This window comes from Oryctolagus cuniculus, chromosome 10, assembly GCF_051225735.1.
Source record: "Oryctolagus cuniculus isolate XC-2025 breed Fujian yellow rabbit chromosome 10, ASM5122573v1, whole genome shotgun sequence".
Taxonomy (NCBI): Eukaryota; Metazoa; Chordata; class Mammalia; order Lagomorpha; family Leporidae; genus Oryctolagus; species Oryctolagus cuniculus.
The window spans coordinates 21633404-21660431 of record NC_142876.1 but is presented as its reverse complement, the minus strand read 5'-3'; the positions used below and the strand labels follow the sequence as shown (position 1 = coordinate 21660431).

The window sequence follows — 27028 nt, the reverse complement described above, 5'->3', positions numbered from 1 at the left end:
ATAACCCCCTTCCTCCAGGCTTTTGCTGTTGTGTCCAAAATTAAACCAGTTTTCTGCTCCATTCCATTTTCCCCATTCCAACCCACACCCCACCCTGATTGCCAGTATAGCATCTATTTACAAAGATGTGTTATTTGGCATAATGTAAGTTCATTTTTAAAATGAATTATGAAATTCATTATTTAAATTCAAACTATGAAATCTGGATTTGGGGACTCACTATGTTTTTAAAATATCTCACATCTTTCTATTAAGTTATTGTATCTTTGTTATATCTTTTCACTCTCTTTATCTCATATCTTTTTATTATATCTTTTTCCTTAGTGGTATCATTTTATTATTAAGTATACTGTTATTTTCAGTACATTTAAATAATGTGATTTGTGTCATGAAGTTGAAAGTATTCAATTTAATTCAAACTATTTATTGAACCTTTATGAGATATTCAGCACTGCTCGCTCTCTCTCTCTCTCTCTCTATATATATATATAGAAATGGGAGCTGCTTTTAAAGTAAATAATAAATTTTCTAAGATTTATTGGTGTAATTGGACAGATAAGCTCTTACATCAGGTACCTTATACAAACTCTTACATTAGTACCTTACATCAGTTATATGGGAAAATAGTAAAATGTCCCTCTATTATTGACATTTATAATCTTTATTATCAATATTCAAGAAACTGAAGTTTCTATGTAAGAGTTTTCTAAGTAGCCTCTTTTTCATATTTTCTTGGAATTTTCCATCATTTTTTCATGGTGTATAGTAAGGAACTGAATTAACTGTGAAAAGCTTACACTTTTTATAGAAGAAAGTAAAATAGTTTTTTTTTCCAGTCTCTATGTTTCATTGAAAATAGCATTGTGTTGTGCCATAACTTTCAATTACCTTTTGTGACAGTGATGTAGCATATTCTATTGTCCCTTTTTAAAGTTAGATTTACATAGGTATAGTATCTAGTATATAGTTCTGTGAGTTTTTGAATAAATGTGGATAATCATGTACCCACTCCCACAATCAAAATACCAATAATTTTAGTCATTCCAATAAACTTACTTTATCTACCCATAGCCCCTGGGTATGTTTCTTCTCCATAGTTTTGCCTTTTTACAAAATATCTGTTGTAATGTTGCTCTCTCACCATAAAGTAATAAAAGAGTATGTAACTAAATACTGTGAAAATTAAAAACAGCTAAATTGTGGCTGGGAATTTTTTAAAATGTTATTATTCCCTCTTTTGCAGCTAATGGCTACTATGCTTAGAAATATTAAACAGTGGAATGTTTTTTATGACTCTTTTGCTATGATTGAATGGTCCAAAAGTCCAAAATGATAAACATCTATCATTTCCATAATGCAGACTGTTAAAATTAGTTGTAAATGAACTATGGAATTTAGATTTGAGGGTTGAGTATGCTCATTTGATCTCCTCATTTTCAGTATTTTTTTCCCCTTCATTATCTTCCAGAAAAGGTTAAGAATTTTAGGTAGTTTGTCACCATCACAACATCATTCTTATGGGAGTTAGGATATTTAGTTGATCTTTAAAAATATTATTTATATATGAATATATATATATTTATATAAATTTTCAGATAGCCTAGAAGTTTTCACTTTGAGAATTACCAGAATGAGTCACAAATATACGTCAAAAATCAAGAATATAATTTAATTTTTTAAAAATTAAAATCAGAACATATTGCCTACCTGACACAAGAAATACTCATGGGGAATTTTGCTTTCTCTCTGTACAGATGTTCCAAAGGGGCTCTTTTCCCCATTTTGGCTTTTGCCACCCAGCTGAAACAGTACCAAAAGAATATACAGAAGTAGCAAGGATGTGTAGGTTAATCTGGAATGTTAGGAAACCTGCATTTTTTTAAAGCAGCTGTATTGAGATTTGATTGTATTACTGTTATAATCATTCTTGGAAGTATATAATTCTGTGGCTTTTTAGCATATTCACAAAGTTTTGCAACCATCACCACAACCAACATCAGAACATTTCCTTAACCACAGTGAAATCTTTGTACTGATTAGCATTACCTGCCCTCCATGCTTCCCACTACTCTTAGCCCTCAGCTAATCTACCAGCCTGCTTTCTGTCTTGATAGATTTGCCTGTTGTAGACATTTCATATAAATGGAAACATACAATAACACATTGTTTTGTGACTAACTTATTTTGTTTAGTATAATGTGTTCAATGTTGTATCATGTATCAGAATTTCATTTCCTTGGATTGCTGTATAGTATATCACAGTTTATTTATTCATCAGTTGAAAGATTATGGCTACTTCTTAGTTTTTATGGCCTATTCTGCTATGAACACTGGTGCACAATTTTTTTTTGGGTGTAAGTTCTCATTTCTAGTAGTGTTATTGAGTATAGTCATGTGATAACTACATGTGTTTAATATTTTTAAGAACTGTCAGATTGTTTACTGTTGAGTTTTGAGAGTTCCTTATATAGTCTACATTCTACTTCCTTGTTGGGTGTGTGATTTGTGAATCTTTTCTCCCAGTTTGTAGTGTGTCTTTTCATCCTATTAGGATCTATACAAAGCAGAAATTCAAAAATTTGTATTACATCCACTGTGCAAATTGTCCCTTTTATGAATTATGCTTTTGGCATCTAGTCTAACCTTAGATTTCAAAGATTTTTCTTCTTCTTCTTTTTTTTTTTTTTTTTGTGAAACTTCCACAGTTTTATATTTGACATTTGAGTCCATGGTTCATTTTGAGTGGATTTTTTTTATAACATGTAAGCCTTATATTAAGGTTCATTATTGTTCCTGTGGTGACCAGTTAGTCTAGCCTCTGTTATTTAAGAGATTATCTTTCCTTCAGTGAAGTACTTTTGTATTTCTGTGCTTATTTCTAGATTTTTCTCTTTTGGTACATTAATCTACTTGTTTATTCCTCTGCCAAACCCATGTCATTTTAATAACTTTACATCTGGAAATGGGGTAAACTGATTTTTTTTTCCATTCTTTTTCAAAAGTATTTTATTCTGGTTCCTTTGTCTTTTCATATAATTTTAGGACCATCTTGTCCTTATTTACAAAGACATCTTACCAAGATTTTGGTAGGAATTGCCTTTAACCGATATATCATTTTGTGGAGAACTAACATCTTTACTATGTTGCATCTTCCAATTCATGAAAATGTTATTTCTCTGCATTTCATTGGTTTATGTCTTCTTTGATTACCTTCATCAGTGATTTTAGTTGTCAGTCTACAAGTCCTGTAGATTGTTTTAGACTTAAAACTAATTATTTCAGGGGAAGGAGAGAGATGAGAGGGAATTTTCTGACAGAATTGATTCCCACAACTATGGGGGCTGAAAAGTTCCACACGAAACCATCTGGAGGTAGAGAGCCAGAGAAGCCAGGGGCAGGACTCAGCCCATATCTGAACAAGTCTCAGAACAAGGGGTGCCGGTGGCATAACACCCAGCTGTCTGAGAACCCGTAGGGCTGCTGGTGCCAGTCGCAAAGTCAAAGGCCTGAGAACCCAGAATACTCATGTCCAAAGGCAGAAGAAAACAGTCCCGAGAGAGAGAACAAGTTTTTCTTTCCTCTGCCTTTTTGTTCTACATGAAGTTAGAGCTGATGGATGGCAGCACTGTTTTCCAGTACATTTTTCACCAACTCCCATTCCAGTCTCCTTTGGAATTCTCTCACACACACCAAAAATAAGCCATCACACAGGAGCAAATCACTTCATTCTTCCAAAATACATGTCTTACTTCCTTTTGTGTGATTGTTGCTTCTTGAATTGGTTAGAACTTCCAGTGCTTTTCTAAATAAGATTGGTAAGTGTGGACATCTTTGCTTCATTGCTGATCGTAGGGGGAAAGCGTTCAGACTTTGACCATTAAGTATAATATTACCTATAGTGTTTTAGAAGGTGCTGTTTATTGGGATGAAGAAATTCCCCTGTATTCCTATTTTCTTTGTTTTAAATTTATTTATTTATTTGAAAGGTAGAGTTACAGAGAGAGAGAGAGAGAGAAACAGAGAGAGAGAGAGACAGAGAGACTGAGAGAAAAGTCTTTCATCTACTGGTTTACTCCCCAAATGGCCGCAACAGCCGGAGTTGAGCTGATCTGAAGCCAGGAACTAGGAGCTTCTTCTGGGTTTCCCACGTGGGTGCAGGGGTCCAAATACTTGGGCCATCTTCTACTGCTTTCCCAGGCCATAGTAGAGAGCTAGATTGGAAGAGGAGCAGCTGGGAATTGAACCAGCGTGCATGTGGGATCAGGCACTTCAAGCGGAGGCTTTAGCCCACTACGCCACAACGCCGTCCCTTCCTATTTTCTTAGAGGTTGTTTTATGTTGTTTTCTCATGATGAATATGGAATTTTTCAAGTGATTAGTATCACCATGTGTGTATAATTCTTTTTATATATATTGCCGAATTCTATTTGTTTAAATCTCGTTAAGGATTTTTGACATTATATAGTCTGTAGCTTTCTAAGTTTTCTTCTTTCTTCCCAGGATTTTGTAACTCTTACTTTATTTTGGAAAGCATTGATCAAAGAACCAGTTTCAGCATATCTTGGTCTTCCAACCTTAAATACTTTGAAATGTACATGCTTGCTCCTTAATCTCAGTCCTTAAATGCTGAATGAGCCAGAGTTGAATACTTTACAGCACAGGAGATTTGAGGAGGGCTGCTGGTGTTTAATCAGCGTTCTGTGACTCCAGGATTTCTCATGGTTATCCTGTGATGTTCCGTGATACCTCCCATCCTACCCCCAGGAAGTCAGCTCCTGGAAGGACCTGGAGACAAAAGACAGTGGGAGTTTGAAATGAGAAGACAGACACCTCAATCCCGGTTCCTGGATTTATTACCTGTGCTATGTTGAGCACTTGTATAGCCCTTCAGATTAAATTAGGTAAATGCAGATGAATGTGTAAACTTGTTCCTACATGAATTACAGCTTTATGTTCATTGAATCCCTTAATTTTATGGAAAAGAAAAGCAGTAATAATAATGATTATTACTAGCATACTTTTTTTATATCTTTGTTTCTCTGATCTTTTAAAAAATAATTTTATTTTATCTGAGAAGTAGGCGGAAAGACAGACAGAGACCTCCCTTCTCTCTTCCAAGTACTAACCAGGCCCGACACTGCTTAGCTGCTGAGATCATACAAGATGGGGCACGTTCAGAGTGGTATGGCTGTAGATGAGACCTCCCTTCTTCCAATTCATTCCCCAGATATCTCCAACAGCTGGGCCTGGGTCAGGCAGATGACTGGGTCTGGGAAATCAATCCAGGTCTCCAGTGTGGTGGCAGGGACCCACATATTTGAGCCATCTCCTGCTGCTTCCCAGGTTGTGCATTAAGGGGAAGCTGGAATTAGTAGTGGAATGTGTGACTTAGACCCAGTGACTCTGATAAGGGTTGGAGCATCCCAAGAGGTATCTTGCCTGCTTCACCAAACACCTGCCTCCTCGGATCAGTTCAAATATTATTAAATGTTAAGGAATGAGACTGAGAGATTTCAAAGATTTATATTTTGATTTGATGACATGAAATAATGATCTTTAGGGTGGCATTGTGGCAGAGCAGGTTAACTGCTGCCTGTGATACTGGCATTCCATATGGGCCCTAGGTTAATCATGATGCTCCACTTCCCGTCCAGTTCCCTGCCAATGTGTGCCTGGGAAAGCAGTGGAAGATGACCCAAGTGTTTGAGCCCCTGCCACCCACGTGGGAGACCTAGATGGAGTTCTTGACTCCTTCCTTCAGCCAGGCCCAGCACTGGCTGTTTGGGTCATTTAAGTAGTTAACTAGTGGATGGAAGATTCTTTTTCTTTCTCTCTCTGTTACTCTGCTTTTCAAATAAAACAAATCTTTAAAAACAAAAAATAAATAGTGATCTTTGAGTTTGTATTTGATATCTATTTAGGAATTGAAATTTATCTTCTTATCTACTTTTTGTGAGTATTTTACTAAAATTTATCTTTAATTAATACTATTTTTCTAGTAAATCACCTCTTCTCTGTTGTATTTTATCTTTTTTAATCCATAAATAAAATATTTCTGTAAAGTTCTACCTTTGTTATTTTCCATTCATCAGGGATCATACTCATTTTTTTAAGTAACTCTGAGTGATTATGCTAAATGGTGTGTTGTGTTCTCTAAATTTAAGTCATTAGAACTTGGAAGTACCTTCTGGTAAGTCCATGTCTGGATCATTCACAATGGCTAGAATTGTTCCGTTGTTGATGCCTTTTGTGAACCAGGAGTAGGAAGATTGAATTTCAAGTAGAAATATTTAGGTTAAAACATGTTGGAAGAAAATAAATCCGTGAATAATTCTAATTTTGATACTTTAAAATATTTGATGGATCCTTTATAGGCAATTACTAAAGTAATTATTAAGATTGTTTGTTTAGAGGCTCAACTCCTAAAGGAATTTCTAATGGTGAGGTTTTTGTCTACCACGATTAAGCAATCCTGTTGATAACCATATCAAAATTATTGATACATCCTGCTATCCATTGCCAAATTAGAAATAATGTGGTAGATGCAAATTGACAACAAAATAGATCAAAGATGGAAAGATAGATGAGCAAGGAAAAGCCATTTGTATGAACTGACAAGTTCTCAGGTGATTTACAGAGAGGATGCTTTTGGTGCCCCCGATCCATTTTGCCTGCTTGCTTCTGTCAGGTTGTTTCAGTGTGATGATTATCTCACCTCATATCTAATTCTTTCATATAGGGAGATGTATTCTCTTTGAGCATCGCATTTCAGATCTCGTTCTTAGAGCTAGGACACAAATCCATGTTTTGTCAATATCCTTTCTCCCAACCCCCAAGTTGCAAACAAACTATTAAAAAGAAGTAGACTTTTAAAATAGTCATTCAATTCCTAGGTCTCCCCACTTTTTAGCACATTATGTCTAAATTAACTAAAGTAACTAGCAAAAATATCAAAAGGAATCAGTAAAAATTAATTTATGTAAGCATCCTGTTTCTGTTTTTCCCATATCTAGGTTAAAAGCAAATAAAGTGTATACTCCTGTGTATTTATACATACAAATAAGTAAAGCACATGTGAGTGTTTTGTTCAGTGATTTGTGTCTCTTCCTAATTGGGCTAAAGGTATTGTGTTTATTTACATATTATATTCACAACCAGCAAGTAAGCTAAAAAGCTTTAAACATCTTGGTGCACCTTTCTTTTCATGATTCTAATCAAAGCCTTGTGATTCCTGCTTGTCATAGCTGGGGTCACAGCAGAAGCCATGCAGACTATCTCCACTGCTCCCGATGCCTCAGGCCCTGAAGCCAAAGTCCAGGAGGAAGAGCATGACCTTGTGGATGATGACATCACCACGGGTAAGCGTGAAAATCTTTACCATAATCTGAATGGGGCTTTGTTTAATATCGCAGAATGTTTTTGGGTCAGTTATAGTGGGACTAAGAATTCTGCTGGAAAGGATGGAAACTTGTGTTGATGGTGTATTCAGTTTTACGGGGATCTTTAATGTTCTGTTTGATCTTGAGGGAAAAAGAAATGGGAATGTTTGTTTGGTTCCGGTTTGCTCATTGTCATTGTCACAGTGAACCTGCTAGCTGTACACTTCATATCCTGGAGATCTGTAGTTCAGAAGCTGGCATCATCACTGATGCTTTGGAACGTGTCCGTAAGATTAGCAAAGGTTTTTCAGCTCTAAGTAAACTAGAGAATACTGAAGCTGTAATAGCACTATATACACTATAGACTGCTAAGGAAACTGATACTGTTTATACTTACATACAGAAATGAGTGCTGTCTTTTAAAAATTATTTGTTTGGATTTACTTATGCATTTATTTAGAGAGCAGATTTCATGTGTTTCATATATACAATTTTAGGCACATAAAGATACTTTTCCATGCTTCATTTCTCCCTCCTCTCTGGTAATTTTTTGTTGTTGTTGTTTTAATTTTTGTGATAACATGCTTTCATTTTACTTTATAATTATCTGCATTTTCTGTCACATAACAAGGCATAAAGTATTTTTAGGGGACCCACTTATGATAAATATTTAGCTTAGCTCTTTTATTGACTCAAGTTTTAATTACTGGACATTCAGATTAATTTAGCTTAATTTCTTTGAATGCACAGAGGAACAAACAGCCTAATATCAATATTTGTAGGGCTATTAAGAATGCTAAAAGTTTGCTTTTAATGCAGAGTTAAAATTTAAAATCTGTCTATAAAATCTGTTACTATAAACCAATACATATTCATTTTAATAGTAATCAATACTTTAAAAAGAAGCATGCCCAGAAAAATTAGTAAAATTGTCAGCTAAAATTACTGAAAGAAAAATAATGTAAAGGAAATGTTTTCTTATTTTTATTTATTTTCATTTTATTTGAATGGCAGGTAGGCGGAGAGACAGACAGAGATTTTCCATCAGCTGCTTCACTCCCCAAATACCTGCAACAGCCAGGACAGGGCCAGTGCAAACCTAGGAGTTAGGAACTCAGTTCAGGTCTCCCTTGTGGGTGGCAGAGACCAAAGTATTTGAGTTATCAGCTGCTGCCTCCCAGCTGTAGGAAGCAGAAGAGCTGGCAGTTGAACCAGGCAGTCTTATGAGGTGCAGATGCCCTAGACAGCAACCACTCACCCCATTTTTTTTCTTTTAAACCTGTGTGGCAGGTTTTCTACTTTCACCCCATACCATTTTTTTTTTTTTCAGTAGGAAAAAGTTGAAGGAATCTAATGATCTCTCTTGAACATTTTTTTTTTAAGATTTATTTTATTTATTTGAAAGAGTTAGAGGGAGAAGGAGAGAGAGAGAGAGAGATCTTACATCCACTGGTTTGCTTCCCAAATGTCTGCAACTGCCAGGGCTGGGCCAGGTCAAAGCCAGGAACCAGGAGCTTCTTCTGGGTCTCACACATGGATGCACAGGCCCAAGCTCTTCCACTGCTTTCCCAGGCACATTAGCAAGGAGCTGGATTGAAAGTGGAGCAGTCAGGACCTGAACTGGCACCCATATGGGATCAGCATTGCAGGTGGTAGCTTTACCCACTGTGCAACAATGCCAGCCTCTCCCTTGAATATTTTCAAAGTCTGAATTTTTTTTTTTGGTGTTTTTTGTTTTGTTTTGTTTTTGTTTTTTTAAATAACTGTCAAGGGTAGATGTCTAGTCCAATCATATGACACCTGCTTCTCACATTGTAGTATCTGAATTTGATACCCAATTTTGGCTCCTAATGCCAGCTTCCTACTAATGCAGTCCCTTGAAAGCAGTGTGTGAAAGCTTAAGTAATTGGGTTCCTGCTAACTGGGAGCCTGCACTGAGTTCCTGGCCCCCAGCTTTGACCCAGCTGGCCATTGTTGGCTTTTGAGGGGTGAACCAGAAGATGTGAGCTCTCCACTTGGACCTACCCCTAATGGTAGAGCTAGAAATGTGCCATGGGACTCCAATTCCTATTAAGTTGGCATGTATCAATCCCATCTTACTAGTTAAAGTGATCAGTTTAAGTTCATAATTGATCATAAAGATAGGATTAAGTGTCAAAGGGATCACATAAATAAGACCAGTGTCTGCAAATAATAATTGATAGAATTAAAAAGGAGAGAACCATCCAACATGGGAAGCAGGATACACAGCAGACTCATAGAATGGCAAATTCCCTAAAAGCACTCTGGCCTCAGAATCAGCCCTTAAGGCATTCAGATCTGGCTAAAAAGCCCTTGAGAGTTTCTCAGGCATGGAAAGCCAAGATACTGTGGCAAAAGAAAATGACCTAAATGAAAGATCTCTGTGAGATCCCAGAAGAAAGAATGAGCCATCAAAGAAGGAGGTACCTTTCTCTGAAGGGAGGAGAGAACTTCCACTTTGACGATGGCCTTGTCTAAATAAGTTCAGAGTTGGTGAACTTAAGAGGCTTCTGTAGCCTTGGCAGCTCATGACAAGAGCCTCGGGTGATTACTGACGTCATAAATAAGAATGTCAATTGTTAAATCAACAACGGTAGTCACTGTGCACCTGCTCCCCATGTAGGATCTCTGTCCTTAATGTGTTGTACTATGCGAATTAACAGTAAAAACTAATCTTCAAACAATACTTTATACTTCGTGTGTCTGTGTGGGTACAATCTGTTGAAATCTTTACTTATTACATACTAAGTTGAGCTTCTGTAAAGATAATTAAACATGAATCTTAATGAAGAATGGGATGGGAGAGGGAGTGGGAGATGTGATGGTTTGCAGGTGGGAGGGTGGTTTTGGGGGAAACAACCACTATAATCCTGAAGGTGTACTTTTGGAATTTATATTTATTAAATAAAAGTTTTCTAAAAAAATTAAACATTTGTAAGAAAACCTTTTAAAAAAAAATGTGAGCTCTCTTCTTCTTTCTTTCTTTATCTCTGTCATTCTGTCTATCTCTATGTATCTCAAGTAAATAAAATTTTGAGAAGAACCTAAAATGGGCAAGACTTGTGGCACAGTGAGTTAAGCTGCCACCTAGAATGCACTCATCCCATGTTGGATTACCTGGTTAAAGTCAAGGGTACCTTGCTTATGACCCAGCTTCCTGATAATGCACACCCCATGGTGTAGCAGGTAATGGATGAAGTGGTTAAGTCTCTGCCACTCATGTGGAAAACCCAGATGGAGTTCTGGTTTTCTGCCTTTGGTGTGGCCCAGCCATGACTATTGTGGGCATCTGGGGAATGAAATAGCAGGTGGAAGATCTCTCTCTCTGTGTTGTTTGCCTTTCAAAATAAACTTAAAAAATTGAAAAAACAAAAAATATGCTACATGGTTCCACTGCTGCAAATAAGTATTGACAAAGGGAGCATCTTGCATCTTGTTTTGATGAAAGGTTTTGTGATGATGGTGGTTACTTATTTCTTTAAATCCTTTTTAAATCAGTTCATTGATGAAAAATAACCTAATTTAAATGTATTTGATTTCCAGAACTTTCAACTTTTCCAAAATTGGTAGCTACTAAAAGAAATATATTTGGTTTGAAGACATTTTTATTATTTATTTTTATTTTATTTGAAAGGTAGAGAATGAGAGGGAGAGGGAGTGAGGGAAGAGAGGTCTTTCATCTACTGATTCATGCCCCCCAAATGGCTGTAACAGCCAGAGCTGGGCCAGGTTGAAGCCAGAAACCTGGAACTCATGAAATATGAATTATGTGATACCAAACTCATGAGTTAGCATTGTAACCTATGGCTTTATATTTTATTGCCAACAAAAATCAAGAAGCTTAAACATGCAAGTCTATTTTGAAGAGTCAATTAATGCTACTTGTACTGTGTATTTTATTCTATGAGAAGTTTAGTTTAATATATGTGACAAATAGTTTCATCAATTGATTTATTCATTTCATAGCATGAGTGCTAGATGCAAGAATGTTCAATATCCAAAGAATTTAAATAACTACACAATGCTTCCTTAACACATTGTAAAAGCAAGTAGCATGTGGTAGTCTGTATCTCATACGGGCTACCTTTAGATGCTGTTACTTGATTAAGCTGTGATATAGATTTTTGTGAAGGTTTAGAAGAAAACCATATTTCTTTCTATTGACTAGAATCCTATATAAATTGCATTATGAAAAATATGGTAGATGCATTGCTAGAAACCTGTTTCAAGCGCAATATTCTTATTTTGAGCTAACCAGCATTGTAGAACCCCCTTACTACAAAGGGAAAACTTACCAGGCTAGCCATCTACTTTGAAATATCTGCCTAATATTGTTGATTTATTTAAAAGAAATTATTGTGATAACATCTCTTCCTAAAATAACTACAAATTATATCATAGCAGGCAGTTGCCTGTATTTTGAGTGATTTTTTCTTTGTAAGCTATAGTTAGGGGTATGTGTATATAGTTGCATTAGTTTCATTTTTGTCATAAGCTGGGGCTTGATTCTTAGAAACAATCTGATCAGGATAATAATTAAAACATAAGGTGTCATTTAATGGTTTTACTAAAGGCAAAATAATTGTTTCAAATTATTTTCTTTTGAGTGAGGATGAATGAGGCATTTTAAATGTTATCTTTGATATTTGAATCCACACCTAGCAGTCTTTTTTAGTGTGTTCCTTATAAAAGTAAAGAAGCATGGATAAAGCCATGTAAGTGTGAGTTTTGATCAATTGGAACTAATTAAATTTGTTTGAAATGAAGAGTCTTAACTGGAAAAGAACAGCTGGAAAAACTGGGAGGAAAAATTGGGTCTTGATTGTGACAATTTAAACCTTCACCCTGTCATTTAAAAACTATGCTGCAGCTTCTTTCTTTCTCTTTCTTTTTAAAGCTAATATCTATTGATCGGTGCTACAAAGTAATGCCAGTGTGCGTTGGTCAACATACACATTCGGTTTTACTTATCTTTTACCTCAAGGCTCATCAAATTCTTTCCTTTAACTACATGTTTTAAATTATATCTCATAGGCATATGAGTATTAGCCATTTTGATGGATTAATATTGTTTTTATATAGAAAATATTCAAACCTTTCCCACTTTTTAAAAAATATTTTACCACAAGCATGGGAAATGTATGTTCTTTTTCTGTGGAATTGCTTCAGGTTTTCTAATACTTTATATATTTAAAATCTGTATTAACAATAATATTATGTTTCCTTTAAAGTAAAAACAGTAGCATTAAAATTGTTTCTAGAGTATAATTTCAGAGTCACAAGAATATTACTCTCTACCTGTGTGTTTCTTTTTGTATGTGTACTTTTATTTTTTGTATTAGGAATTCAGCGATATATAGACATTTAATATATAAGCAATACTTATAAATAATGTGTTCTTATTTTCTTTATGCCATTAGTAGATCATATGCTTATTAATGCAACAAATATCACTAAAAACTGACACACGTAGAAAAAATATAGATGAATTCATTATCTCGGGTTTTTTTTCTTTTGGGAAGTAGACCTTTTGTATGACTTAGTTAATATTCTTTTATGTAGCTTTCTTCATGTTGAAGAATGACATTCCGATTGTGTATTAAGCAACACATTTTCTGAGTCTTGTATTTTAAAACAGCCTTCCCTTAATTGCAGGGTAAAGCCAATTTTGGAAGGGTTGTATTCACAAACGGGCATGTGTGTTCCTTTAAGAAAGTCAGGTATTGTTCTGAGTCATGCTTCAGTGTCCTGCCTCTTGTACAATGCAGCAAGGACAAAAACTGACCACATAGCAGTGATGAAGGGTCAAGAGTCACTGACATTGTCAGAAAGGATTGCTTGAGACTACATCAGGGGCAGAGTTGACAGATTCAACTACTTACAACAGAAAATACGATGATATATGGATCCTAACGGGTGTGTTGTGTTGACTGTATTTGTTTGACTTTCTGATGTGTTTTTTTTTTTGTAACATTTTAATAAGCTACGTTTTAATTATACTTCAGGGGCAGATTTCTCTATCTCTCTATCACTGTTTGGTGGACGCTCAGAAGAAATGCGTTTTGCTCTTGCTCTGTCTTTAGTTCTGACAGAACCCATGTGTGCCTGTCTTTCCCCTACTCTTCAGTTGCATTCTTCAGATATGTATTGTAGAGCTCATTCTTTGCAGTTGTGCACTTTAGTAATTTGAAATTTTTTAAGTTTATGAGAAGACATCCTATTTTATGGCAATTGATACTCAGTTTTCTGTCATTGTGCCTTTGTTTTATTTTAAGATTGTAGAATCATAGGATTTTTTTTGTGTATGAGACCTTAGAGACCATTTTTTTCTTACTTTCTCATTTTACAATCAAATAAACTAAAATCATTCTTTCTCGAGGAACTTAGATGATTGATAACCAAACACAAGGCATGTTATTTGACCTTGTAGATGGAAGAAGCAATATAATAATATTTAACATGAAATGATCTAGTGATGATTAAAAGTAATATTGTATGTATTATTGTTTATAGTATGTAGTAATCTTGTTAGTCCCCATTCACTCAGTAAATATTTTTGGAGCATTCTAGTGCTAGATACGCGTTAGGATATATCACTGAACAAAAGAGACAGCAGCAATTGTATTTCTGGAGCTTACATGTTAGTGAAAGAAGGAATACAATAATAATATATAATCAAATTTAGACCAGGCTAAAGGATGAGCAATGCAATGGTAGGACAAAATAGATATAGGTAAGAGAAATTGAAAATAGTATCAATTGTCAACTTTCTGTATTTCAAGCATTCTATACACAATTGCTTTAAGTAGATGCTGCTATTTTTTAGATATGTAGATGTAGAACATATTCAGAGTGACAATTTGTAGGGCAATATACAAAGTACGTAATAAACATTGAATTTAACATAATTCACACCCAATTCCAGTGCTTTCATGTGGTCTTGGGGCAAGGGCTCAAGTGCTTGGGCCATCTTCCACTGCTTTCCCAGGCACATTAGCAGGGAGCTAGATCAGAAGTAGAGCAGCCGTGACTCAGACCAGCACCCATGTGGGATGTTGGCACTGCAGGCGGAGGCTTAACCTTCCTCACCACAGCGCCGGCCCCTAGGACTGTTACAAGTCTGTAAGTAGAAGTATTCTCATTACTAAATAGTCATCTTATTGCATATGTACAAGACAAAATGTTCATTGTTCTAGCTTTTTAAAGTCATCCATATAAAACTGGTATGTTAACAAATACACACTAAAGTCAGCATCTTTAGTATATTAAGGTAGTGCCGAAAAGGACATCTGGTCTGAGACTAAATAGTGATTTCCTTCTTAAGGCCCTGTTCATAAGATGTTTACACATTTGTTCAGTCTGAAAGATAGGAAATTTACACTGATAAAGTACAGATAAACACGGAAGAGCAAAATGTGGGGTGTTTTGTATTCAGAAATCAAAAGTGCTTTCCTACAGAGTCGAGGCCCTTATAAATCGTAGAATATGACTTCTGCCTGTCTCCTTTGGCTTTCTCCTTTACTTGATAGTTGCGACAGCCTAAAGAACAGACTAGATCAGTGTGAATTTTAAATCACTTGTTCTAAATGGTCACTGCTCTCACTTTTGTCTTGAAAGTGCTAGCTACTGCAAAATATGTGGGTTTATTAGGGCCCTAGATAATTATAAATTACTAACACTACCATGCATTTACGCTGCAGTTTTCATAAAAACAGATATTTAAAAAATGAGCCTCACAGTTTTCTGAGTGAAGTATGTCACTTCAAATAATTTATCTTTTTTTTTTTTTTTTTTTTTTTTTTTTTTTTTTTTTTGACAGGCAGAGTGGACAGTGAGAGAGACAGAGAGAAAGGTTTTCCTTTGCCGTTGGTTCACCCTCCAATGGCCGCTGTGGCCAGCGCGCTGCGGCCAGCGCACCGCGGCCAGCGCACCATGCTGATCCGAAGGCAGGAGCCAGGTGCTTCTCCTGGTCTCCCATGGGATGCAGGGCCCAAGGACTTGGGCCATCCTCCACTGCCCTCACGGGCCACAGCAGAGAGCTGGCCTGGAAGAGGGGTAACCGGGACAGAATCCTGCACCCCGACTGGGACTAGAACCCAGTGTGCCGGCGCCGCAAGGCGGAGGGTTAGCCTAGTGAGCTGCGGCGCCGGCCTCAAATAATTTATCTTTTATATTTTTTTAAATCTGAGGGAGGAAAAGGTATAATTTAAATATTTCTTTCTTTTTTATTTTTGATGCTTGGCTTCAGTTGTATATCCATAAATAAGTAGATTATTTCTAAATCTGGTCTTTGAGAGTTTATGTTAAAATACAGCAAAAATGGGGCCAGCCTGTGGCATAGTGGGTAAAGCCAGTGCCTACAGTGCTGGCATCCCATATGGGCACCAGTTCAATTCCCAGCTGCTCCATCTTCCATCTAGCTCCCTGCTATGGCCTGGGAAAGCGGTAGAATATGGCCCAAGTCTTTGGGCCCCTGCACCCACATGGGAGACCTGGAAGAAGCTCCTGAATCCTGGCTTCTTATCCGATCGGCTCAAGCTGTTATGACCATCTGGGTAGTGAATCAGCAGATGGAAGACCTCCGTCTGTCTCTGTCTGTCTGTCTCTTTCTCTGTAGCTCTACCTTGCAAATAAATAAATCTCTAAAAAAATACAGCAAAAATGATGCTATATAAAACTGACCCTAATTATATTTTCTCTCTTGAGTGTTTTACTGCTCTTTGCACGCCCTCTTGCATGCTAATGGCCATCAAATCTGTTTCTCCAGCCAAGGCTTCTCTTCTAAGTAGCAGATTTATATGTTCTCCTGAATGCCCTATGGAAACCTAAATACCAAGCCCCAAATGAGCTCATAAGTCTTCCTCTTCTTTTTTATTTTTTTTATTATTTTTTTTTTGACAGGCAGAGTGGACAGTGAGAGAGAGAGACAGAGAGAAAGGTCTTCCTTTGCCATTGGTTCACCCTCCAATGGCCGCTGCGGCCAGTGTGCTGCGGCCGGCATACCACGCTGATCCGAAGGCAGGAGCCAGGTACTTATCCTGGTCTCCCATGGGGTGCAGGGCCCAAGCACTTGGGCCATCTTCCACTGCCTTCCCGGGCCACAGCAGAGAGCTGGCCTGGAAGAGGGGCAACCAGGACAGAATCCGGCACCCCGACTGGGACTAGAGCCCAGTGTGCCGGCGCTGCAAGGCGGAGGATTAGCCTATTGAGTCGAGGCGCCGGCCCATATGTCTTCTTTTAAACTCACCTACTTTTATATTTTTACCTCAGCTAAAGGCATCAGTAATGATACCATTAATCACACAGTATCCCAAACTAGAAATACAGGGATAATCCTGGCTTATCCAGTTTCCAACAGTGTCTGCAGATAGTTGGTCTAGTTCTTAGAAAATGTGCCCCTTAAGTATGTCCCGGTTATTTTCCTCTTCTGTTTCCAGAGAATATGGAGATCCAGACTTTGATGTTTGCATCTTCAGGTCATTATTATATTCTGCATATGTTGTTGTATTCTGTATTCTATGACAGCCTTTCTGTCTCCATTCTCTTTCCCTCTCCTCTTCCTGTCTCCATTACCCTGAGTTTCAGAAACCAGTTGATGGTTCTTCACCCTTAGTACCTACTGCTTATTTATTTATTTTTAAGATTTATTTATTTATTTGAAAGAATTATGGAGAAAGAGACAGAGAAAGAGAGAGAGCGGGAGAGATATCCATCTTCCGTTGTTCATTCCCCACATGTCTGCGATGGCTGGCGCTGGGTCAGACTGAAGCCAGGAGCCAGGAGCTTCATCCAGGTCTCCCACATGGGTGGCAGGAGCCCAAGCACTGGAGCCATCTTCTGCTGCTTTTCCCAGGCCATTAGTAGAGAGCTGTTGCAGGTTGCACACGCTGAGAACCCGAGTCAGAACTCTCAAAGGTTTTTTTTTCTGTGTACTGCAGAGACCTATGCAGGTTGGGTGGAAAGTGGAGGTGCACTTACGGACAGTGTCCTAGTTTCTTGTGAGTCTTTGAATCCTTGCTTGGCTGTTCTGTGTTCCCACCTTGCTCTGGTGGCTACACCACCTTATTTCAGACCTTGGCCCTGTGAGTGAGAGCCCAAGTTTCCTGTGGCTTTGCTGGAACTGCAGATACCAGCCTACTGTAGCCATGGATCTCTGGGACATGGGGGCCCATTGCAGGGGAAGCACAGTGGCTTGTGTGAAAGGAGAGATGGGAAAGTGGAGAGGACTAGTCGTAGGAAGGAGAGAAACGCAGTCTTTCCAGAGGTGCTGACATTTAAACACACGCCTCTGAGGACCAGAGTGTGCAAGCTCCTTGCATTCCTGTGGCTGGGCGCAGTTACTGAGCGTTAAGAAACCTGCTGTTTGCTGTCCATTGACAGCTGTCAGTTATACACCCACCTTTACTGTGTTCAAGCTGTGTTTGAAGGCCTCGCTTGGGGAGACTTGCTGGCATGAAAAATAGTGCGCAAGAACTAGACACAAGAGCAAGGACCCCCAAAAATGGCTAATAAATGCCCTTTGAATGTTTACTTTCTCTTTAAATGAATTTCAAGGCTTTTAAAATAGGGAGTCTACTCAGTATTGATGTATTTTCAACAAGAAAGTTCTTGTATTTTTAAATGAAGTGAATATCATAAAGTACCAGAAGTGCTACAACAAATTACTTTAATGAAATGTTACTTTCACACCAAATCTTTATTCCCTTTTTAAGATTATTTTTAAGATATATTTATTTATTTAAAATGCAGAGTTAACAGAAAGAGAGAGAGAGAGATCGATCTTCCATCTGCTGGTTCACTCCCTAAATGGCCACAATGACCAGAACTGGGACAGACTGGAGCCAGGAGCTTTATCCAGGTCTCCCACATGAGTGCAGGGTGCCAAGTACTTGGGCCATCTTCTGTTGCTTTTCCAGGCACATTTGGAGGGAGCTGGATTAGAAGTGGAGGAGCAGGCAGCAGCTTGGCCCAGTATGCCACAATGCCAGCCCCAAGATTGATTGATTAATTTGAAAGGCAGAGTTACAGAGAGAGGGAAAGAATCAAAGAGAGAAAGAGATCTTCCCTCCATTGGTTCACAAAGTCCAGGGCTGGGCCAGGCTGAAGTCAGAGCCAGAAGCTTCATCTGGGTCACCCACGTGAGTACAGGGGCCCAAGTACTTGGGCCAACTTCTGCTGCTTTCCCAGGCACATTAACAGGGAGCTGGATCAGGAGTAGCCAAGACTGGATGGCTTTACCCACTATACCACAACACTGGACCAACACCAAATCCTTCATAGTGATGTTTCCAGTAAGAGAACTTTGATTTTTTTAAATGTGTATATATAGGCAGTTTACATCTAATGCTTTTGCAAGGGATTTGGCAAATAATAATAAACACCAATCTAGTAAACTCATGTGAAAGAACACATTTTTAAAAATCAGGAATTTAAGGGCCAGTGCTGTGGCATAGCAGGTAAAGCTGCCGCCTGCAGTGTCGGCATCCCACATGGGCGCCGGTTTACGTCCCCACAGCTTCACTTCCAATACAGCGCTCTGCTATGGCCTGGGAAAGCAGTACAAGATGGCCTAAGTCCTTGGGCCCCTGCACCCACATGGGAGACCCAGAAGAAGCTCCTGGTTCCTGCCTTTCGATCAGTGCAGCTGCGGCCGTTATGGCCAACTGGGGAGTGAACCAGCAGATGGAAGACCTCTCTCTGCCTCTCCTTCTCTCTGTGTGTAACTCTGACTTTCAAATAAATAAGTAAATCTTAAAAAAAAAAAAAAACACAACAACAACAAACCACACACAGGAACTTAGTAACTATCCTAGCAACTCACTAGCATTGGCTGTGTACCTCCTATGTGTCAGGCTGTTTTTACTCTTCTCAAGAACTCATGCTAAGTCCTCATTATTGTTTCCATTTTGTGAGAGAGGAAAAAAATGAAGCACAGAATGGTTAAGGACTTTGCTGGTAAAGTCCACAGATAGCAACATCAGGATTTGAATCTAGGCTGTTTGCTTCAACATTTTGTTCTTCTAAATGGGAGTAACTTGTTCGAAACCAGATGACTTAAAGAACGCTATATGGGGCTAGAGCTAGCCTAGCAATTAAGACCCTGATTGGGACACCCGTGTCACGTATCAGAGTGCTAGGGTTCAAGTCCTGGCTCCACTCCTGACTCTAGCTTCCTGCTAATTGCACCCTGGGAGGCAGCAGTGACGGCTCAAGTTAGGTCCCTGCCACCCATGTGTGTGGCCTAAGTTTAGTTTCCATCTCCTGGTTTCAGCCTGACCGAGCCCTGATTATTATGGGCATTTGGTGAGTTATCCAGCAGATGAGAACTGTCTGTCTCTCTGTTCTCCACCTCTCAAATAAATAAGTAAAAATTTTAAAAACCACTTAAGAAAGAAGGAAATATATTCATTATGGCATATCATTTTCTTTTTGTATGATGTGGAAATTTTCAATTTTTAATATACTTTAACCTTTTATATAGTACTGGGAAATAATTAAAATGTGAAGAAATTACTTAACTATTTCTTAAGAGATAAACATAGAACTTTAGTTTATGAAGATAACTTTATATTTTTCCTAGATAAATAGAATTTCTATTTCTTGATCATATAAAAACAAAAATACAGTAGCATATGCATAATAATAGATCACAAAGGCTTAGGGTTTAATTTTCATATTTAATAATATTAATAAATTTAATATATTAAAATAGATCCCATTTGCTAAGTATAGAACAAATAGAAAAAAAAACAAATTCTTTATTGGCAAAGAATGTGGGAGTTGCATTTAAGGAGAGAGGAAAATACAAAAGCTGTTCCTGTGAGTGAGTAACCTTCAGGATGAACTCAGAGTTTGGCCTTTTGAGCTGTGTGATAATACCTCACAGAAAAGAATGAATTGCATTAGATTGTGGCATACTATTATATATCTGTATATTACATGAATTGCCCTTATAATTGATATCAAACCCATATGACCAAAAGTTGTAATTCACAAAAGTAATGACAACAATGTCTCATAATTCACAGACTTTATGTCATACCTGTGAATGATTACTTTTACTGTGCAAACCATGTTAAAGGGGAAAACCAGGGTTTAAAATGGATGTTGGGTTTTGAAGAGTCCTTCTTCCTGATACTGTTTAGGCAGTTTTAATGCATACAATGATCATTAAATTCACTAGAATTCTTGAATTGGTCTTGAGTTGCTTTCTTGGATTAAAATCCATTGTCAAGCATAAAGGCTTTTACTCTTAACTTGAAATTTGCCATCACAAATGAAATGTAGTATTAAATATTTGAAATGAAGATAGTTTTGAACTTGGATGTTTTTTCTCCTCATATGATATACTCAGAAGAGATGTATTCATTCATAGCTAGAGTAGACATCAAATGAGAACACTGTTGACATCATTTTAAAATAACTATCTTAAATAACGATGGATAAAGTTCAATGAAGTCAGCTTGATTTCAAAGGAGTCAGAGACTCTGAACCAGTTCCTCTCTCCTTATTTGCCCCTTTTGTGTATGTATGTGTATATATTTATATTTTCCCTAACATGATTAGTACAACTTAAAAGAGTATAAAGAATATTCAGTTTTATTAAAAAATTTAGTAAGTGCCTTATATCATCCATTAACGCATGCTGTGGAGGATTTAGTAAAACAAGCCTGTCATTGAAAAGCTGCCAATCTAATTTTAGACCTAGTCTGTTCACATGTGCCTGTGTACACACATGCACACGCAGCACATGCATGCATATAAGAACTGGAGCTAAGAGGCTTCAGAGCACTGGGGTTGGTTAAGGGTAGGAGCTATGTAAGAGGTGAGCCTGCCTCAGTGGCAGGGGTGGAGAAACAGGCGAAGGTTCAGAGCTCAAGCTGTAAGTCTACAGACTTGGAACAAAGGTTCTGTGGAGGGAGTGGGAAGAGTGGCCTTGCTGAAGCTGTCAGACTGGCTGTATCATCAAGGAATAAAGGCCTCATGTCAAGTCAGGCGTGTGAATTCGAAAGTAGCTCATTTTGCATCCTGCAAGATTTGTGACTTTAAAGCAGCATTATTATTAAACAGAGGGAAGGGGATATAGAATGTTGAAAGATTGTATTGGCTGCATGCCTGATATTGCTAATTCTGCTTCAGTGATTTTTGTTTTGGGTCAGTATATATATATTTTTTTGACAGGCAGAGTTAGACAGTGAGGGAGAGAGAGACAGAGAGAAAGGTCTTCCTTTCCGTTGGTTTACCTCCCAAATGGCCGCCATGGCTGGCACACTGTGCTGATCCGAAGCCAGGGACCAGGTGCTTCCTCCAGGTTTCCCACCTGGGTGCAGGAGCCCAAGCACTGGGCCATCTTGTACTGCTTTCCCAAACCATAGCAGAGAGCTGGATTGAAAGTGGAACAGCTGGGTTTCGAACCGGCATCCATATAGGATGCCATCACTGCAGGCAGCAGCTTTACTCGTTACACCACAGCACTGCCCCCATCAATAGACATTTTTGAGCACCTGCTATGTACTGAGCAGTTACTAGATGCTAGGTAAATCATAAAGTTCATGCTGCAGTCTAAAGGACAAGGCTGGTTCTATTGATTTTTGGGGAAATTTTTACTTCAAGAGTTGCAATCTTGTAGGCCAACACTGTGGCATAGTAGGCTAGGTTTCTGCCTGCGGCACCAGCATCCTATATGGGTGTTGATTCATGTCCCAGGCGCTCCTCTTCTGGTCCAGCTATTTTCTATGGCCTGGGAAGGCAGTAGAAAATGGCCCAGGTGCTTGGGCCCCTGCACCCACGTGGGAGACCCGAAAGAAGCTTCTAGCTCCTGGTTTTGGATCAGCCCAGCTTCAGCCATTGCAGCCATCTGGGGGATGAGCCAGCAGATGGAAGACCTTTCTCTCTAACTCTCCCTCTCTCTGTCTGTAACTCTCTCTCTCTCTCTTTTCTCTCTCTCTCTCAAATAAATAAATAAAATCTTTTTTAAAAAGTTGCTATCGGGTCAGTGCTGTGGCGTAGCAGATAAAGCCGTCACCTAAGTGTCGGCATCCCATATGGGCGCCGGTTCGAGTCCCAGTTGCTCCACTTCTGATCCAGCTCTCTGCTATGGCCTGGGAAAGCAGTAGAAGATGGCTCAAGGCCTTTGGCCCCTCACCTGCATAGGATACCTGGAAGAAGCTCCTGGCTCCTGGCTCCTGGCTTTAGATTGGCTCAGCTCCGGCCGTTGCGGCCATCCGGGGAGTGAACCAACAGATGGAAGACCTCTCTCTCTCTCTCTCTCTGTGTGTGTGTGTGTGTGTGTATAACTGTGACTTTCAAATAAATAAATAAATAAATCTTAAAAAAAATCTTGCTATCACAGGGGTTTAATACACTCATGGTATTTTGATGTACAACTAACATTTTGTATGTTAAGAGGCTTTTGAGGGCAGGTGTTTTGGAGTATTAATTAAGATGCCTGTTAAGTTTCTGCCCCATTTTGGAGCATCTGAGTTTGAGTCCTGGGTGCAGTCCCTATTCCAGCTTCTTGCTAATGCACACACTGGGAGGCAGCAGGTGGTGGTTCAAGTAGTTGTGTCTCTGCCATCCACGTGGGTGACCCAGATTCAATTCCCAGCTTCTGGCTCCCATGTTCAGCCTATCCCAGCCTGTCTCATTGTGGGCATTTAGTGAATGAAACAGTGGATGAGAGGTCTTTACCTCCATCTGTTTCTGTCTCTCTTTCCCTATTTCTCTGACTCTCAGACACATTTTTAAAAGTCATGGAAAATGTGCATTTTGAAGAAACTGTGCATGGATTTCAAAAATTCTCTGCACAGTAAACTTTTAATTCAACTTTCCACAGATTTTTGAAATACCCTCTTATGTCTAAGAGTGAATCCATAGATTTCTTAGAAGTAGAAAAACCAGGGCCTTTGCTGTGGTATAGCAGGTAAAGCTACCACCTGCAGTGTCAGCATCCCATATAGGCTGGTTTGAGTCCTGGATTCTTCACTTCCCATCCAGCTCCCGGATAATGCTCCTGGGAAAGCAGTGGAAGGTGGTCCAAGTCCCTGGACCCCTGCACTTGAGGAGCAGCCCTTTGGGGATTGAACCAGTGAATGCAAGATGTCTTTCTCTGCCTCTGCCTTTGTCTCTGTGTAACTTTGCCTTTCAAATAAATAAATAAATCTTAAAAAAAATGAAAACCATTAATAACAAAAGATAGTTACTACCTGCAGGGAGAAAAGTAGTACTGAAAGTTATCATAGCAAATCACAAGATTGAGTTGTGGATAGCATGCCCGTATCATAAAAATACAAACATTGATTATGATATCATTATTTTAATAAGAATGATGATATGATAAATTTGGGGAGGAGCAGAGTAAGAAGACGGCAGGAGACACTGAATGTCATATGTGTATGTGACATGTAAATAGGTGATTTTGTGTGACATGTCCAAGTGGATATGTGAAACAGAACCCAATTTTCATTGACCAGAATGGTAAATCATTAGCTTCAAGAGAAGATAAACCTAAAGCTAACACACACAAAAATAGCAGCACAGAAATTTCTAAAATAGTTGAAAGTGGTGATTTTGTCACAGTGGAAAATGGAAGTGGGGCTGAGAGATTACTGCTTTTGTTAAACTTGTTGGTAGAACTCTTTGACATTATTATTATTATTTTATTATTGAGAGAGGGAGAGAAGTACGAATAGAGAGAGCTCCCATCTGTTGGTTCCACTCTCCAAACACCCACAACAACGAGCCTGTGCCAAGCAGAAGCTGGAACCAGAAACTCAATCCAGATGTCCCTCATGGGTATCAAGACCCAACTACTTGAGGTACCACCTACTGTCTTCCAGGATCTGCCTTAGCAGGAAACTGGAATCAGGAGTTTGAGCTGCGGCTCAAACCTAGGTGCTCTGGTATAGGATGCAGGCATCCCAACTGGCATGTTAACTAACCTTCAGGCAAAATATTCACCCCCTCTTTGGCTTTTAAAGCATTATGTAATCTGATATAATGAAACTAAACTTTATATATATATATATATATATATTATTTTTTTTTAAAGTAAGACATAAGAACACAAAACCAAAGATGATAGCGAAAGGCGGAGTCCAAGTCAGAATGAGCTGGAAACAAATAGAATGTTCTCTCTATCTTTCCCATCATTTCTTCCTAGTTCTGTTCTAAACAAGAAGAGACAAAGGAGAGAGGTATCCACTGTGGTGTACGATAGCCTAAGATGTAAAGAGAGGAAAGACATTGAAAATGCTCAACTGATGTGAGTAGAAGAGTGAAGGGAACCAAGATATTTAAAGATGGTCATGCCCCGTGATCTAGTAAGCTGCATCTCTAGGTAACGAAACTTGCTACAGGGGTAACACCACTGCTCTTGGTTAATTCTGAAAAGGAAAATAAATGTTGAGACTAAAAATAAAAGTCTGCAGATATAAAAGTCTTTGTTTTTTAAAATGGAGAAAATTTGCATTTAGAAACTTTAAACTGGTTAATGTAATTTCCACATACACCAAAAATCTGCAGTGGATTATGAAATATGATTTGGGAGCACTTAGAAGAAAAAGTGAGAATCAGTACAGCTGCCTTGAACCTTACTACACTCTGAAATTTTATCATAGTGTTTTAGTTGCGTTGATTTTATTACCCTCCACCACATAAAATAATTTTGATATTTTGCTGTGAGATGTATATGATTTATCATAAAATGACATTTATAGTCATCTGTGAGTTTTCACTGTATACCACACACACTGGAATGGGTTGTTTTCTTGCTTGTAGAAGGCTGTTCTTCATGATGAATTTGGATTTTTTGAATTTGGCTTGACATTACTTGTTAGTGTCATTAGTGGCATAAGCATCATTTCTACTGCCCTACTTGTTATTTTTTCATGATGCATTTAACAACTGACTCAGAAATTAGGAAAGAAAAGCCCAGAACAATAGGAAAAGCTCTATAAAGAAAATTCCATCAATATAGCCTAGCTTGTTGGGACAGTAAAGAAACATGCCACTAGTAATAATCACTGCTGAGCATTAGCTCCAAGCCCTCTCTGCTCTAGGCCTCTTTGGTACTTGTGATGCTAGGGTCTCTAATTCACTCATATGTGTTCCTGGGGGAGTTTTTGCACATTCCAGTAAACAGATGCTCTTTCAGAGGGTCTGGTTTGCTGTCACAACACACTATCAAGGAGCTGGACCGGAAGTGGAGAAACTGGGACTTGAACCAGCACCCATACAGGATGCTGACACCACAGGCAGAGGCTTAACCTTCTACTTCACAGCGCCACCCCCCAATGTAGGTTTAGTATAACAGATTTTACATTTGTGGTATTTGCACATAAAGGGTTTTAAAAATTCTTGAAATGCTTTGAGTTGTGGTAATATTGAAGATATGTAATCTTTACATTGGCACCCAACAACACTGATCATCCTCAGCATTTTCAGGTTCATCTGAAGAGATGTTGTCATGTGACAGAACAGATACAAGCAGTGTCTGTTCATGGGTATCAGGAAGCTACACATAATTCAGCAGGATGTAAAAACTGATATTGCTGGCTTTGCTTCTGTAATGATTTTAATGGTAAATACTGATTGATGAATTTATAAGAATGAGTCAGTACTTGACTTTTTTTTTTTTTTTTAGATGTATGTATTTGTTTAAAAGGCAGAGTTACAGAGAGGCAAAGGCAGAGGCAGAGACACAGAGAGAGAGGTCTTCCATCCGCTGGTTCACTCCCCAGATGGCCACAACCGTCAGAACTGTGCTGATCTGAAGCCAGGAGTCAAAAGCTTCTTCCAGGTCTCCCAGGCAGGTGCAGGGTCCCAAGTACTTGGGCCATCTTCTATTGCTTTTCCAGGCTATAGCAGAGAGATGTTTTGGAAGTGGGGCTGCTGGGACTTGAACCAGCACCCATAAGGGATGCTGGCACTTGCAGGCATCAGTTTTACCTGCTACACCAAAGCGCTGGCCCCATTACTTGACTTCGAAGTCTTGTGTCAGACCCAACATTGTGACATAGCAAATAAAGCCACCTCCTGCAGTGCCAGCATCCCATGTGGGTGCCAGTTTGAGTCCCAGCTGCTCCACTTCTGATCCAGCTGCCTACTGATATGCCTGGAAAAGCAGTGTAAGATGGCCCTAGTGCTGGGACCCCTGCACCTATATGGGAGATCCGGAAGAAGCTCCTGGCTTCTGGCTTTGGTCCCACCCAGCTCTGGCTGTTGCAGCCATTTGGGGAATGAACCAGTGGATGGAAGATCTCTCTGTCTGTCTCCTTCTCTCTCTGTTGATTCTACCTTTCAAATATATAAATAAATTAAACAAAAATAAAATGATAAAGTCTTGTGTCACCACGTTTTTAAAGCTGATAAAAAGAAGCCGGCGCCGTGGCTCAATAGGCTAATCCTCCACCTTGCGGCGCCGGCACACCGGGTTCTAGTCCCGGTTGGGGCGCCGGATTCTGTCCCGGTTGCCCCTCTTCCAGGCCAGCTCTCTGCTATGGCCAGGGAGTGCAGTGGAGGATGGCCCAGGTGCTTGGGCCCTGCACCCCATGGGAGACCAGGAAAAGCACCTGGCTCCTGGCTCCTGCCAGGATCAGCGCGGTGCGCCGGCTGCAGCGGCGGCCATT

At 38.9% G+C, this 27028-nt stretch overlaps 1 protein-coding gene across 6 annotated transcripts in view; it reads left to right on the top strand.

Moving 5' to 3' along the window:
• The window catches only part of WDR7 (WD repeat domain 7), a 377439-nt gene that overhangs the window by 154801 nt on the left and 195610 nt on the right, over positions 1-27028 (top strand). For all 6 annotated transcript variants that reach the window (XM_070050124.2, XM_070050123.2, XM_089305092.1 and 3 more), the window contains one exon: positions 7245-7358. In XM_070050124.2, the coding sequence (XP_069906225.1) occupies positions 7245-7358 (114 nt within the window). The remainder of the gene's footprint in view (positions 1-7244; positions 7359-27028) is intronic.